The 14447-nt window shown below is 48.9% G+C and overlaps 1 protein-coding gene across 3 annotated transcripts in view; it reads right to left on the reverse strand.

Annotated features, from left to right (window-relative positions):
- The window catches only part of LOC130272538 (solute carrier family 22 member 13-like), a 48069-nt gene that overhangs the window by 2799 nt on the left and 30823 nt on the right, over window positions 1-14447 (reverse strand). For all 3 annotated transcript variants that reach the window (XM_056518386.1, XM_056518387.1, XM_056518385.1), the window contains one exon: window positions 156-264. In XM_056518386.1, coding sequence (XP_056374361.1) covers window positions 156-264 — 109 coding nt within the window. The remainder of the gene's footprint in view (window positions 1-155; window positions 265-14447) is intronic.

A 14447-nucleotide genomic window follows, 5' to 3' on the forward strand; every position in this document is an offset into this window, starting at 1 on the left:
GTAATGGAGCATACAATGATTTTGTACTCTTTGACACAAAAATGTACAATGCGGTCGCACATCAGGCTATGGACACCACATTACGAATTAACACAACACAGATATATGATCCAACCATGTGCATGAGCCCAGAATGCATATATCAAACAACTCACCTAAGGATTGTGGGAAATAGCTCCGCAGCATATACATAACAAACTGAATAGGAAGACGCAGTTGCAAATTTTCCAATTACGGCGAGCACTGTGATTCCGATGGACAACTCTGAAAATGATACATTAGAGTTATATTAAATATCCTTAATAAATCTAAATATTTGCAACTACATGTGGCATAAAATGATCATCTAGGTTAGGATAAGCAACCGTGGACGGTTAAAGAGCTACCTTTATAAGGCTTCTTCTACACTGACGTTGCACCCCTTCAAGAACTGCCGTAAAACTCTCTTATTTTATTAATTTTTTTTGCGAGTTTGACAGCCGTCATTTTGACGGGGCGCAACAGGCAACAGCGGGTCCCGATGGACCCCATTATAGTCAATGAGGTCTGTCGGGCGCCACTGTTTTTCAGCAGGAGTAGCGGGAGAGAAAGACGGCACAAGCCGCTGTTTTCCCCGACGGCCGTCACACTACCGTGTCCTCGCAGTGGTGTGAATGAGGCCTAAATGGGGCAAGTATTGAGATCTACTTAATACCCAGTTTTTACAGGACCATGGTAGAATGGTGTGCAAGTTATCCGGGGCATTGCTAGTGTCTAACAAAGCAATATCCTTCAAAAGATATTATTAAACTCAGCATTATAGAACACACTGGAAAATTCAGCTCTGAGCAGAGTTGTGGTGAACCAGGAGAGTTGTGGTGTCTGGGGTGTTGCGGTGATGTAAGTGCAGGGTCTGGTGGTATTAACCCTTAGATATTGTGATGCCAGGGTGCGGTTTCCTTAGTGTTAATGGTCCTACCGCCAACCGTCCCAGAAACGGCAGGGAAAATAACGGAATGTCCACAGCAGGCTTTATGAATAAACTGAAGAACTTTACTCGAAGATTTTATGCAACAGTCTTCATACATGACAGTCGCTTAAGAAGTAACCGGAATGCAGGTTCTTCACAGGTTTTGCTAGGACTGAAGCAATGAGCTTTGATGCAGGCCCCTGTGCTACTAATTATAATATTTTAGCTGGTAGTAATCACACAGGATTTGATAGATTGAGCTTGGTAACTCACGGTTTAGTGGCTGCTGGTTCTTTTAGGCTTTGGCCTAGATGAATTGAGATTTCTGCGGAGATATTTGTGCTTGCTTAATAGTGCAGGAACAAGAGAGAGAATTTAGTGGCTACAGCCCTTTATATAATAAGGGGGTGGACTAAACTCATTGGTCAGCAAACCTGTAAGTCCTGAACCCAGTGAACTCTGGGTACATCACATGACCTCTAAGGTCCTCAAGCAATTACACATTACAACTGTACATCACGTGACCCGGGAAAGATCCTATACATAATATATTATTTAATGTATAGGAAATATCTAACATAGTAGATTCACCGATAGACAACCCCCTTAGCTTTTGACTTTCCTTAGGGATCTTTTGGCTGTGCTTCCTTCTCTTTTTTTTTTTTCCTCTCTGATTTTTCCTTGTTTTGTCTTCCCCTTCCTGATTGTGGTATGTCAGTACTGTGTTTGTTGGTTTCCACAAAAACTTCCAAAGGGATAAAGATATTAACATGAAACTTGGCACACGTTACTAATATGTCAACAACAAACATAGGATAGGTGATTTAACCCTTACTCACCCCCATTTGCCAGGGGCGGGGTTTATGTTTCAAGTCCCATACAAGTCAATAGGAAATATATGTTACTGCATAACTTCCAAACGGCTGGAGATATTTCGATAATACTTGGTCACATGTTACTTATATGTCCACTTAAAATATAGGGTAGTTAATTTAACCCTTAACTACCCCCATTTGTGAGTGTCGGGGTTTTTGTTTAAAGTCCCATGCAAATCAATGGTAAATGTATGTTCTCATATAACTTCTGTATGGCTGGAGATATTTCTGTTACGCCGAGCGCTCCGGGTCCCCGCTCCTCCCCGGAGCGCTCGCTACACTCTCGTTACTGCAGCGCCCCGGTCAGATCCACTGACCGGGTGCGCTGCGATACCGCCTCCAGCCGGGATGCGATTCGCGATGCGGGTGGCGCCCGCTCGCGATGCGCACCCCGGCTCCCGTACCTGACTCGCTCTCCGTCGGTCCTGTCCCGGCGCGCGCGGCCCCGCTCCCTAGGGCGCGCGCGCCGGGTCTCTGCGATTTAAAGGGCCACTGCGCCGCTGATTGGCGCAGTGGTTCTAATTAGTGTGTTCACCTGTGCACTCCATATATACCTCACTTCCCCTGCACTCCCTCGCCGGATCTTGTTGCCCTTGTGCCTAGTGAAAGTGTTCCTTGTGTGTTCCTAGCCTGTGTTCCAGACCTCCTGCCGTTGCCCCTGACTACGATCCTTGCTGCCTGCCCCGACCTTCTGCTACGTCCGACCTTGCTTCTGTCTACTCCCTTGTACCGCGCCTATCTTCAGCAGTCAGAGAGGTTGAGCCGTTGCTAGTGGATACGACCTGGTCACTACCGCCGCAGCAAGACCATCCCGCTTTGCGGCGGGCTCTGGTGAATACCAGTAGTGACTTAGAACCGGTCCACTAGCACGGTCCACGCCAATCCCTCTCTGGCACAGAGGATCCACCTCCTGCCAGCCGGCATCGTGACAGTAGATCCGGCCATGGATCCCGCTGAAGTACCTCTGCCAGTTGTCGCTGACCTCACCACGGTGGTCGCCCAGCAGTCACAACAGATAGTGCAACAAGGCCACCAGCTGTCTCAACTGACCGTGATGCTACAGCAGCTACTACCACAGCTTCAGCAATCATCTCCTCCGCCAGCTCCTGCACCTCCTCCGCAGCCAGTGGCCGCTTCAGGCCTACGACTATCCTTGCCGGATAAATTTGATGGGGACTCTAAGTTTTGCCGTGGCTTTCTTTCACAATGTTCTCTGCACTTGGAGATGATGTCGGACCAGTTTCCTACTGAAAGGTCTAAGGTGGCTTTCGTAGTCAGCCTTCTGTCTGGAAAAGCTCTGTCATGGGCCACACCGCTCTGGGACCGCAATGACCCCGTCACTGCCTCTGTACACTCCTTCTCGGAAATTCGTAGTGTCTTTGAGGAACCTGCCCGAGCCTCCTCTGCTGAGACTGCCCTGCTGAACCTGGTCCAGGGTAATTCTTCCGTTGGCGAGTACGCCATACAATTCCGTACTCTTGCTTCTGAACTATCCTGGAATAATGAGGCCCTCTGCGCGACCTTTAAAAAAGGCCTATCCAGCAACATTAAAGATGTTCTGGCCGCACGAGAAATTCCTGCTAATCTACATGAACTCATTCATCTTGCCACTCGCATTGACATGCGTTTTTCCGAAAGGCGTCAGGAGCTCCGCCAGGATATGGACTTTGTTCGCACGAGGCGTTTTTTCTCCCCGGCTCCTCTCTCCTCTGGTCCTCTGCAATCCGTTCCTGTGCCTCCCGCCGTGGAGGCTATGCAAGTTGACCGGTCTCGCCTGACACCTCAAGAGAGGACACGACGCCGCATGGAGAATCTCTGCCTGTACTGTGCCGGTACCGAACACTTCCTGAAGGATTGTCCTATCCGTCCTCCCCGCCTGGAAAGACGCACGCAGACTCCGCACAAAAGTGAGACAGTCCTTGATGTCTACTCTGCTTCTCCACGTCTTACTGTGCCTGTGCGGATATCTGCATCTACCTTCTCCTTCTCTACTATGGCCTTCTTGGATTCCGGATCTGCAGGAAACTTTATTTTGGCCTCTCTCATCAACAGGTTCAACATCCCGGTAACCAGTCTCGCCAGGCCCCTCTACATCAATTGTGTTAACAATGAAAGATTGGACTGTACCATACGTTACCGCACGGAGCCCCTTCTAATGTGCATCGGACCTCATCAAGAAAAAATTGAGTTCTTGGTCCTCCCCAATTGCACTTCCGAAATTCTCCTTGGACTACCGTGGCTCCAACGCCATTCCCCAACCCTGGATTGGTCCACGGGGGAGATCAAGAGCTGGGGTACCTCTTGTTTCAAGGACTGCCTTAAACCAGTTCCCAGTACTCCCTGCCGTGACCCTGTGGTTCCCCCTGTAACCGGTCTCCCTAAGGCCTATATGGACTTTGCTGATGTGTTTTGCAAAAAACAAGCTGAGACTCTACCTCCTCACAGGCCTTATGACTGTCCTATTGACCTCCTCCCGGGCACTACTCCACCCCGGGGCAGAATTTATCCTCTGTCCGCCCCAGAGACTCTTGCTATGTCTGAGTACATCCAGGAAAATTTAAAAAAGGGGTTTATCCGCAAATCCTCCTCTCCTGCCGAAGCTGGATTTTTCTGTGTGTCCAAAAAAGATGGCTCCCTACGTCCTTGCATTGACTACCACGGTCTTAATAAAATCACGGTAAAGAACCGCTACCCTCTACCTCTTATCTCTGAACTCTTTGATCGCCTCCAAGGTGCCCACATCTTTACCAAACTGGACTTAAGAGGTGCTTATAATCTCATCCGCATCAGGGAGGGGGATGAATGTAAAACGGCATTTAACACTAGAGATGGACACTTTGAGTATCTGGTCATGCCCTTTGGCCTGTGCAACGCCCCTGCCGTCTTCCAAGACTTTGTTAATGAAATTTTTCGTGATCTCTTATATTCCTGTGTTGTTGTGTATCTGGACGATATTCTGATTTTTTCTGCCAACCTAGAAGAACACCGCCAGCATGTCCGCATGGTTCTTCAGAGACTTCGTGACAATCAACTTTATGCCAAAATGGAGAAATGTCTGTTTGAATGTCAATCTCTTCCTTTCCTAGGATACTTGGTCTCTGGCCAGGGACTACAAATGGATCCAGACAAACTCTCTGCCGTCTTAGATTGGCCACGCCCCTCCGGACTCCGTGCTATCCAACGTTTTTTGGGCTTCGCCAATTATTACAGACAATTTATTCCACATTTTTCCACCATTGTGGCTCCTATCGTGGCTTTAACCAAGAAGAATGCCAATCCTAAGTCCTGGTCTCCTCAAGCGGAAGACGCCTTTAAACGGCTCAAGTCGGCCTTTTCTTCTGCTCCCGTGCTCTCCAGACCTGACCCATCTAAACCCTTCCTATTGGAGGTTGATGCCTCCTCAGTAGGAGCTGGAGCGGTTCTTCTACAAAAAAATTCTTCCGGGCATGCTGTTACCTGTGTTTTTTTTTCTAGGACCTTCTCTCCGGCGGAGAGGAACTACTCCATCGGGGATCGAGAGCTACTGGCCATTAAGTTAGCACTTGAGGAATGGAGGCATCTGCTGGAGGGATCTAAATTTCCAGTTATTATTTACACCGATCACAAGAATCTCTCCTATCTCCAGTCTGCCCAACGGCTGAATCCTCGCCAGGCCAGGTGGTCTCTGTTCTTTGCCCGGTTTAATTTTGAAATTCACTTTCGCCCTGCCGATAAGAACATCAGGGCCGATGCTCTCTCTCGTTCCTCGGATGCCTCGGAAGTAGAGCTCTCTCCGCAACACATCATTCCTCCTGACTGCCTGATCTCCACTTCTCCAGCCTCCATCAGGCAAACTCCTCCAGGGAAGACCTTCGTCTCTCCACGCCAGCGCCTCGGAATCCTCAAATGGGGTCACTCCTCCCATCTCGCAGGCCATGCGGGCATCAAAAAATCCGTGCAACTCATCTCTTGTTTCTATTGGTGGCCGACTCTGGAGACGGATGTTGTTGATTTTGTGCGGGCCTGCACTGTCTGTGCCCGGGACAAGACTCCTCGCCAGAAGCCTGCTGGTCTCCTTCACCCTCTGCCTGTCCCCGAACAGCCTTGGTCTCTGATTGGTATGGACTTTATTACAGACTTACCCCCATCCCGTGGCAACACTGTTGTTTGGGTGGTCGTTGATCGATTTTCCAAGATGGCACATTTTATTCCTCTTCCTGGTCTTCCTTCAGCGCCTCAGTTGGCAAAACAATTTTTTGTACACATTTTTCGTCTTCACGGGTTGCCCACGCAGATCGTCTCGGATAGAGGCGTCCAATTCGTGTCAAAATTCTGGAGGGCTCTCTGTAAACAACTCAAGATTAAATTAAACTTTTCTTCTGCTTATCATCCTCAATCCAATGGGCAAGTAGAAAGAATTAACCAGGTCCTGGGTGATTATTTACGGCATTTTGTTTCCTCCCGCCAGGATGACTGGGCAGATCTTCTACCATGGGCCGAATTCTCGTATAACTTCAGAGTCTCTGAATCTTCTTCCAAATCCCCATTTTTCGTGGTGTACGGCCGTCACCCTCTTCCCCCCCTCCCTACTCCCTTGCCCTCTGGTTTGCCCGCTGTGGATGAAATAACTCGTGATCTTTCCACCATATGGAAAGAGACCCAAAATTCTCTCTTACAGGCTTCATCACGCATGAAGAAGTTTGCTGATAAGAAAAGAAGAGCTCCCCCCATTTTTTCTCCCGGAGACAAGGTATGGCTCTCCGCTAAATATGTCTGCTTCCGTGTTCCCAGCTACAAATTGGGACCACGCTATCTTGGTCCTTTCAAAGTTTTGTGCCAGATTAACCCTGTCTCTTACAAACTTCTTCTTCCTCCTTCTCTTCGTATTCCTAATGCCTTTCATGTCTCTCTTCTTAAACCACTCATCCTCAACCGTTTCTCTCCCAAACTTATTTCTCCCACTCCTGTCTCCGGTTCTTCGGACATCTTTCCTGTAAAGGAGATACTGGCCTCCAAAAAGGTCAGAGGGAAAACCTTTTTTCTGGTTGACTGGGAGGGCTGTGGTCCTGAAGAGAGATCCTGGGAACCTGAGGACAATATCCTAGATAAAAGTCTGGTCCTCAGGTTCTCAGGCTCAAAGAAGAGGGGGAGACCCAAGGGGGGGGGTACTGTTACGCCGAGCGCTCCGGGTCCCCGCTCCTCCCCGGAGCGCTCGCTACACTCTCGTTACTGCAGCGCCCCGGTCAGATCCACTGACCGGGTGCGCTGCGATACCGCCTCCAGCCGGGATGCGATTTGCGATGCGGGTGGCGCCCGCTCGCGATGCGCACCCCGGCTCCCGTACCTGACTCGCTCTCCGTCGGTCCTGTCCCGGCGCGCGCGGCCCCGCTCCCTAGGGCGCGCGCGCGCCGGGTCTCTGCGATTTAAAGGGCCACTGCGCCGCTGATTGGCGCAGTGGTTCTAATTAGTGTGTTCACCTGTGCACTCCATATATATACCTCACTTCCCCTGCACTCCCTCGCCGGATCTTGTTGCCCTTGTGCCTAGTGAAAGCGTTCCCTTGTGTGTTCCTAGCCTGTGTTCCAGACCTCCTGCCGTTGCCCCTGACTACGATCCTTGCTGCCTGCCCCGACCTTCTGCTACGTCCGACCTTGCTTCTGTCTACTCCCTTGTACCGCGCCTATCTTCAGCAGTCAGAGAGGTTGAGCCGTTGCTAGTGGATACGACCTGGTCACTACCGCCGCAGCAAGACCATCCCGCTTTGCGGCGGGCTCTGGTGAATACCAGTAATGACTTAGAACCGGTCCACTAGCACGGTCCACGCCAATCCCTCTCTGGCACAGAGGATCCACCTCCTGCCAGCCGGCATCGTGACAATTTCAATACCTGGTAAACATATTACGGGTTGGGATAGGAGGACGGGATAGGAGGTCGGGATAGGAGGACGGGATAGGTGGTCGGGATAGGAGGATGGGATAGGAGGACGGGATATGAGGTTGGAATAGGAGGTTGAGATTGGAGGTCGAGATAGGAGGTTGGGATAGGAGGTTGGGATAGGAGGACAGGATAGGAGGACCGGGATAGGAGGTGGAGGGCCTCTAGCTGAGGGGACTCCAGACAGGGACACCACAAGAGTCATAGCAGAAATACACTGCAGTCATATCCAGTGACTTACAAGTGTCATCTTTTTAGACTGTAGATGTTCTTATTCCTCACCTTCTTCACTCAACCCAGATCGCCATAAAGATAGTGCCCAGTGCCCAAAAGGCAGTACTGCAGAGAGAACACTGACATAACTATAGTCCCCTGAAAAGTAACATTGCCATACAATAGTGACCCACACATAATAGTGCCCCTAACATACTTAAAAACAAACAGTGCCCCTGTCAGTAATTATTGCTTTAAATAGTGCCACAGAAAACCTTTGTGCCCCTGATAGTAATTACTTCCAGAAACATTGCCCCTAACAATAACCTTACCAAGCAAATCGGGCCACTCAGTGCCAACTAAAAATAATTAAAACTAATAGGAAAAAGAGAAAGCACAAAACAAAAGTGTTGTGCCGTTATCCTTTTTTGCAGTAGAAGTAGGTGAGACAGATGTGCAGGCACCTTTTAGGCTAGGTTCAGACTACGAAATTTCCGCCTGCAATTCCGCTTTGAAATTGCAGGCGGAAATTCCGCTTGCTAAAATGTACTGTATAGGGAATGGGTTTCTGTTCACAAATTCACACTTTGGAATTTGTGAAGCGGAATTTTTGAACGGAAAATCCGCTTGGAAATTTCCGCCTGAAGTATGGCGTTGCTCTTTCTTCAGGTGGAAATCCGCGCGGAACACATTGCAGTCTATTGGAGATTGCAGTGTCTGCGCGGTCCTAGCGCCGACTGATTCAGTCAGCGCTAGACGCACTCGGAATCTCCGGGCGGAAATTTTCTGCCCGGAGATTCCGTAGTCTGAACCTAGCCTTAGTGTTGTGGCATGAGAACAACACTACCTTGCACTTTGCATCTAATGATGTGTACATATACATGTAAAAGAAAATAGGTAGAAGCAGGACTCCAAACTGTAGTAAGATTCAAGGTGTTTATTGGTTGTATTGCACAGATGTGTGAATAAACAAATTGAATTTTACTACAGTTTAGAGTGCCGCTTCTACCTATTTTCTTATTATTTGGGAACTGGTCTATTCTCGGAGCTGAGCACCCACACGGATCTGGAATCCTAAGCACTGTGCTTCTCCTTGCTTTTCCATTATATACATGTGAATATAGCCTGGAACAGTCCACGTCCAACCAGGAACCAAAGCACTGGAGCGGTATGTCAGAGTATGCCAGAACAGGAAAACGGACCCTTGGGAATCCTCAGATGCCTCAGAAGATCTGAGCTCCCAGCTGGATGGAATATTACATAATTCATTTCTAGCAGAACTTCTTTAGTGTTGGACCTTTGACATTTCTACATGTACTTACTTTCTACAAGTACCTACCATCGCCTAAGACTCTGTTTCCCAACCAAGGTGCCTCCAGATGTTGCAAAACTACATCTCCCAGCATGCCTGGACAGCCTTTGGCTGTCCAGGCATGCTGGGAGTTGTAGTTTTGCAGCACCTGGAGGAACCCTGCTTGGGAAACACTGGCATAGGTAGTTCTGACAACTTATCTATACCATTGCAAGCAAAGGTGAGGGTGGCTCGCTGTCAATGACAGGACACACAAAGGCCACCAAGACACAAAATTTCCTTCTATTTAACCCCTTAAGGACCAAGCGTTTTTCAGTTTTTGCACTTTCGTTATTTCCTCCTTACATTTTAAAAATCATAACCCTTTCAATTTTGCACCTAAAAATCCATATGATGGCTTTTTTTTTTTTTTGCACCACCAATTGTACTTTGTAAAGACATTTTTGAAGCCATTTTGTAATGACATTTTTGAAGACATTTTACCCAAAAATCGACGGCGAAATGGAAAAAAAAATCATTGTGCGACAAAATTGAAGAAAAAAACACCATTTTGGAAATTTTGTGGGCTTCTGTTTCTACGCAGTACATTTTTCGGTAAAAATGACACCTTATCTTTATTCTGCAGGTCCATACGATTAAAATGATACCCTACTTATATAGGTTTGATTTTTTCGTACCTCTGGAAAAAATCATAACTACATGCAGGAAAATTAATACGTTTAAAATTGTCATCTTCAGACCCCTATAACTTTTTTAATTTTTCCACCAACGGGCCAGAATAAAAGCTCATTTTTTGCACCATGATCTGAAGTTTTTATTGGTACCATTTTTGTATTGATCAGACTCTTTGATCGTTTTTTATTCATTTTTTTATGGTATAAAAAGTTACCAAAAATACGCTATTTTGGAATTTGGCTTTTTTTTTTTTTTTTGCGCGTACGCCATTGACTGTGCGGTTTAATTAACTATGTAGTTTTATGGTTTGGACATTTACACACGCGGGGATACCACATATGTTTGTTTCTATTTTTATTTACACACATTTTTTTAAATGGAAAAAGGGGGGTGATTCTGATTTTTATTAGGAAAGGGGTTAAATCACATTTATTAACTTATTTTTTTTACTTTTTCTATGCAGTGTTATAGCCCCCTAGGGGCTATAACACAGTTGCATACACTGTTCAATGCATTGCCATAGGAATGCATTGATCAGTGTTTTCTGCGCTTGATTGCTCAAGCCTGGATATCAGGCTTGGAGCAATCAAATGCCGATTGGACAGCCAGGAAGAAGGTAAGGTGCCTCCCGCTGTCCTCTCAGCTGTTTGGGACGCTGTGATTTCACCGTGGCGGTCCCAAACAGCTTCGCTGAGCTAGCCGGTGTGGATTGCTCCCGTTTTAGACTCCGCAATCAACTTTGATTGCGGCGTCTAAAGGGTTAATAACGGACATCAGCCCGATCTGTGATATCAGGTATTAACCGCGGGTCCCGGTTGCTGATAGCAACCGGGACCCTGCAGATACATAGTGCACTAAGCTTCTGAGCGCGCTTCACAGATCGGGAGCTGGCCACGGACGTAAATATACGTCCGTGGTCGTTAAGGGGTTAAGCACCTAAAAATGGTCCACGCAGAGAAGGTGCCACCTATCTGGAAGTTAACAAGAAAACTGTGGGAGTTGCTCAGGCTTGTCGGTGGATTACACGATCCTCTCTACTGATGATCTGTCTGGGCCGCCAGGATCTTGTTCATTGTGTGTTCATGTCCTAACATAGCCACTGCTCCCAATATCTCCTAACAGCTTCACTCAGGCCAGTGATGTGCCCCTCTTAAAATCTGTTAACTGTGAAAAATGTCTTTGAGTGCTTCGTAGAGGCATACCTAGCAGTTAACGATCTCTCACCAAAAGATATAATACACAAAATCCTCTTATGGCATAATCCAGTGTCCAATTACATGATTCCTGCAATAAATTACATATCTGCCTGAGATATAACTGCATGGCAAGTTTTGCAGCAATCCGACATTTCTATCTAAGTGCATAATTTTTTTGGTAGGTGGGTATACAAGAGCCATGGTGCATAAAGAACAATTTAGCGTAGTAAAACACACATTGTCAAATATTATACTTACTTGACTTAAAGTATACCTGTTATTAGCAAAAACTTTATATATAATGTAGAAATTAACATTATATAAATATTTGTAATATACATTGGTTACAAAATGTGTATATTTTTGTCCCTGTAGCTATTGTCTGTGTGTCTATGTGAGGAGGCCAAATAAAGGAAGTGTGGGTGGACAAGCAGGGCTCTGTACACTGAGAACAAGCGGGGTTCTGTACTCTGAGGACAAGCAGGGCTCAGTACACTGAAGACAAGCAGGGCTCTGTGTACTGAGGACAAGCAGGGCTCTGTACACTGAGAACAAGCAGGACTCTGTACACTGAGGACAAGCAGGGCTCTGTACACTGAGGGCAATCAGGGCTCTGTGCACTGAGGACAATCAGGGCTCTGTACACTGAGGACAAGCAGGGCCCTGAACACTGAGGATAAGCATGACCCTGTACACTGAGGACAAGCAGGGCTCTATACACTGAGGACAAGCAGGGCTCTCTACACTGAGGACAAGCAGGGCTCTGTACATCGAGGACAAGCAGGGCTCTGTACACCCAGGACAAGCAGGGCTCTGTACACCCAGGAAAAGCAGGGCTCTGAACACTGAGGACAAGCAAGGCTCTGCACACTGAAGGCAAGCAGGGCTCTGTACACCTAGGACAAGCAGGGCTCTGTACACCGAGGACAATCAGGGCTCTGTACACGGAGGACAAGCAGGGCTCTGTACACTGAGGACAAGCAGGGCTCTGTACACTGAGGACAAGCAGGGCTCTGTACACTGAGGACAAGCAGGGCTCTGTACACTGAGGACAAGCAGGGCTCTGTACACTGAGGACAAGCAGGGCACTGTACACTGAGGACAAGCAGGGCTCTGTACACTGAGGACAGGCAGGGCTCTGTACAATGAGGACAAGCAGGACTCTACACTGAGGACAAGAGGGGTTCTGTACACTGAGGACAAGCAGGGCTCTGTACACTGAAGACAAGCAGGGCTCTATGTACTGAGGACAAGCGGGGCTCTGTACACTGAGGACAAGCGGGGCTCTGTACACTGAGGACAGGCAGGGCTCTGTACACTGAGGACAGGCAGGGCTCTGTACACTGAGGACAAGCAGGGCTCTTTACACTGAGGACAAGCAGGGCTCTGTCTACTGAGGACAAGCAGGGCTCTGTACACTGAGGACAAGCAGGGCTCTGTGTACTGAGGACAAGCAGGGCTCTGTACACTGAGGACAAGCGGGGCTCTGTACACTGAGGACAGGCAGGGCTCTGTACACTGAGGACAGGCAGGACGCTGTACACTGAGGACAAGCAGGGCTCTGTACACTGAGGACAGGCAGGGCTCTGTACAATGAGGACAAGCAGGACTCTACACTGAGGACAAGAGGGGTTCTGTACTCTGAGGACAAGCGGGGCTCTGTTCACTGAGGACAAGCAGGGCTCTGTACACTGAAGACAAGCAGGGCTCTGTACACTGAGGACAAGCAGGGCTCTGTACACTGAGGACAAGCAGGGCTCTGTACACTGAGGACAAGCAGGGCTCTGTACACTGAGGACAAACAGGGCTCTGTACACTGAGGACAAGCAGGGCTCTGTACACTGAGGACAAGCAGGGCTCTGTACACTGAGGACAGGCAGGGCTCTGTGCAATGAGGACAAGCAGGACTCTACACTGAGGACAAGAGGGGTTCTGTACACTGAAGACAAGCAGGGCTCTATGTACTGAGGACAAGCAGGGCTCTGTACACTGAGGACAAGCGGGGCTCTGTACACTGAGGACAGGCAGGGCTCTGTACACTGAGGACAGGCAGGGCTCTGTACACTGAGGACAAGCAGGGCTCTTTACACTGAGGACAAGCAGGGCTCTGTCTACTGAGGACAAGCAGGGCTCTGTACACTGAGGACAAGCGGGGCTCTGTACACTGAGGACAAGCAGGGCTCTGTACACTGAGGACAAGTGGGGCTCTGTACACTGAGGACAGGCAGGGCTCTGTACACTGAGGACAGGCAGGGCGCTGTACACTGAGGACAAGCAGGGCTCTGTACACTGAGGACAGGCAGGGCTCTGTACAATGAGGACAAGCAGGACTCTACACTGAGGACAAGAGGGGTTCTGTACTCTGAGGACAAGCGGGGCTCTGTACACTGAGGACAAGCAGGGCTCTGTACACTGAAGACAAGCAGGGCTCTATGTACTGAGGACAAGCAGGGCTCTGTACACTGAGGACAAGAGGGGTTCTGTACTCTGAGGACAAGCGGGGCTCTGTACACTGAGGACAAGCAGGGCTCTGTACACTGAAGACAAGCAGGGCTCTATGTACTGAGGACAAGCAGGGCTCTGTACACTGAGGACAAGCGGGGCTCTGTACACTGAGAACAGGCAGGGCTCTGTACACTGAGGACAGGCAGGGCTCTGTACACTGAGGACAAGCAGGGCTCTTTACACTGAGGACAAGCAGGGCTCTGTACACTGAGGACAAGCAGGGCTCTGTGTACTGAGGACAAGCAGGGCTCTGTACACTGAGGACAAGCAGGGCTCTGTACACTGAGGACAAGCAGGGCTCTGTACACTGAGAACAGGCAGGGCTCTGTACACTGAGGACAGGCAGGGCTCTGTACACTGAGGACAAGCAGGGCTCTTTACACTGAGGACAAGCAGGGCTCTGTACACTGAGGACAAGCAGGGCTCTGTGTACTGAGGACAAGCAGGGCTCTGTACACTGAGGACAAGCATTGCTCTGTACACTGAGGACAAGCAGGGCTCTGTACACTGAGGACAAGCAGGGCTCTGTACACTGAGGACAAGCAGGGCTCTGTGCACTGAGGACAAGCAGGGCTCTGTACACTGAGGACAAGCAGGGCTCTGTACACTGAGGACAAACAGGGCTCTGTACACTGAGGACAAGCAGGGCACTGTACACTGAGGACAAGCAGGGCTCTGTACACTGAGGACAGGCAGGGCTCTGTACAATGAGGACAAGCAGGACTCTACACTGAGGACAAGAGGGGTTCTGTACACTGAGGACAAGCAGGGCTCTGTACACTGAAGACAAGCAGGGCTCTATGTACTGA

This window comes from Hyla sarda, chromosome 5, assembly GCF_029499605.1.
Source record: "Hyla sarda isolate aHylSar1 chromosome 5, aHylSar1.hap1, whole genome shotgun sequence".
NCBI lineage: Eukaryota > Metazoa > Chordata > Amphibia > Anura > Hylidae > Hyla > Hyla sarda.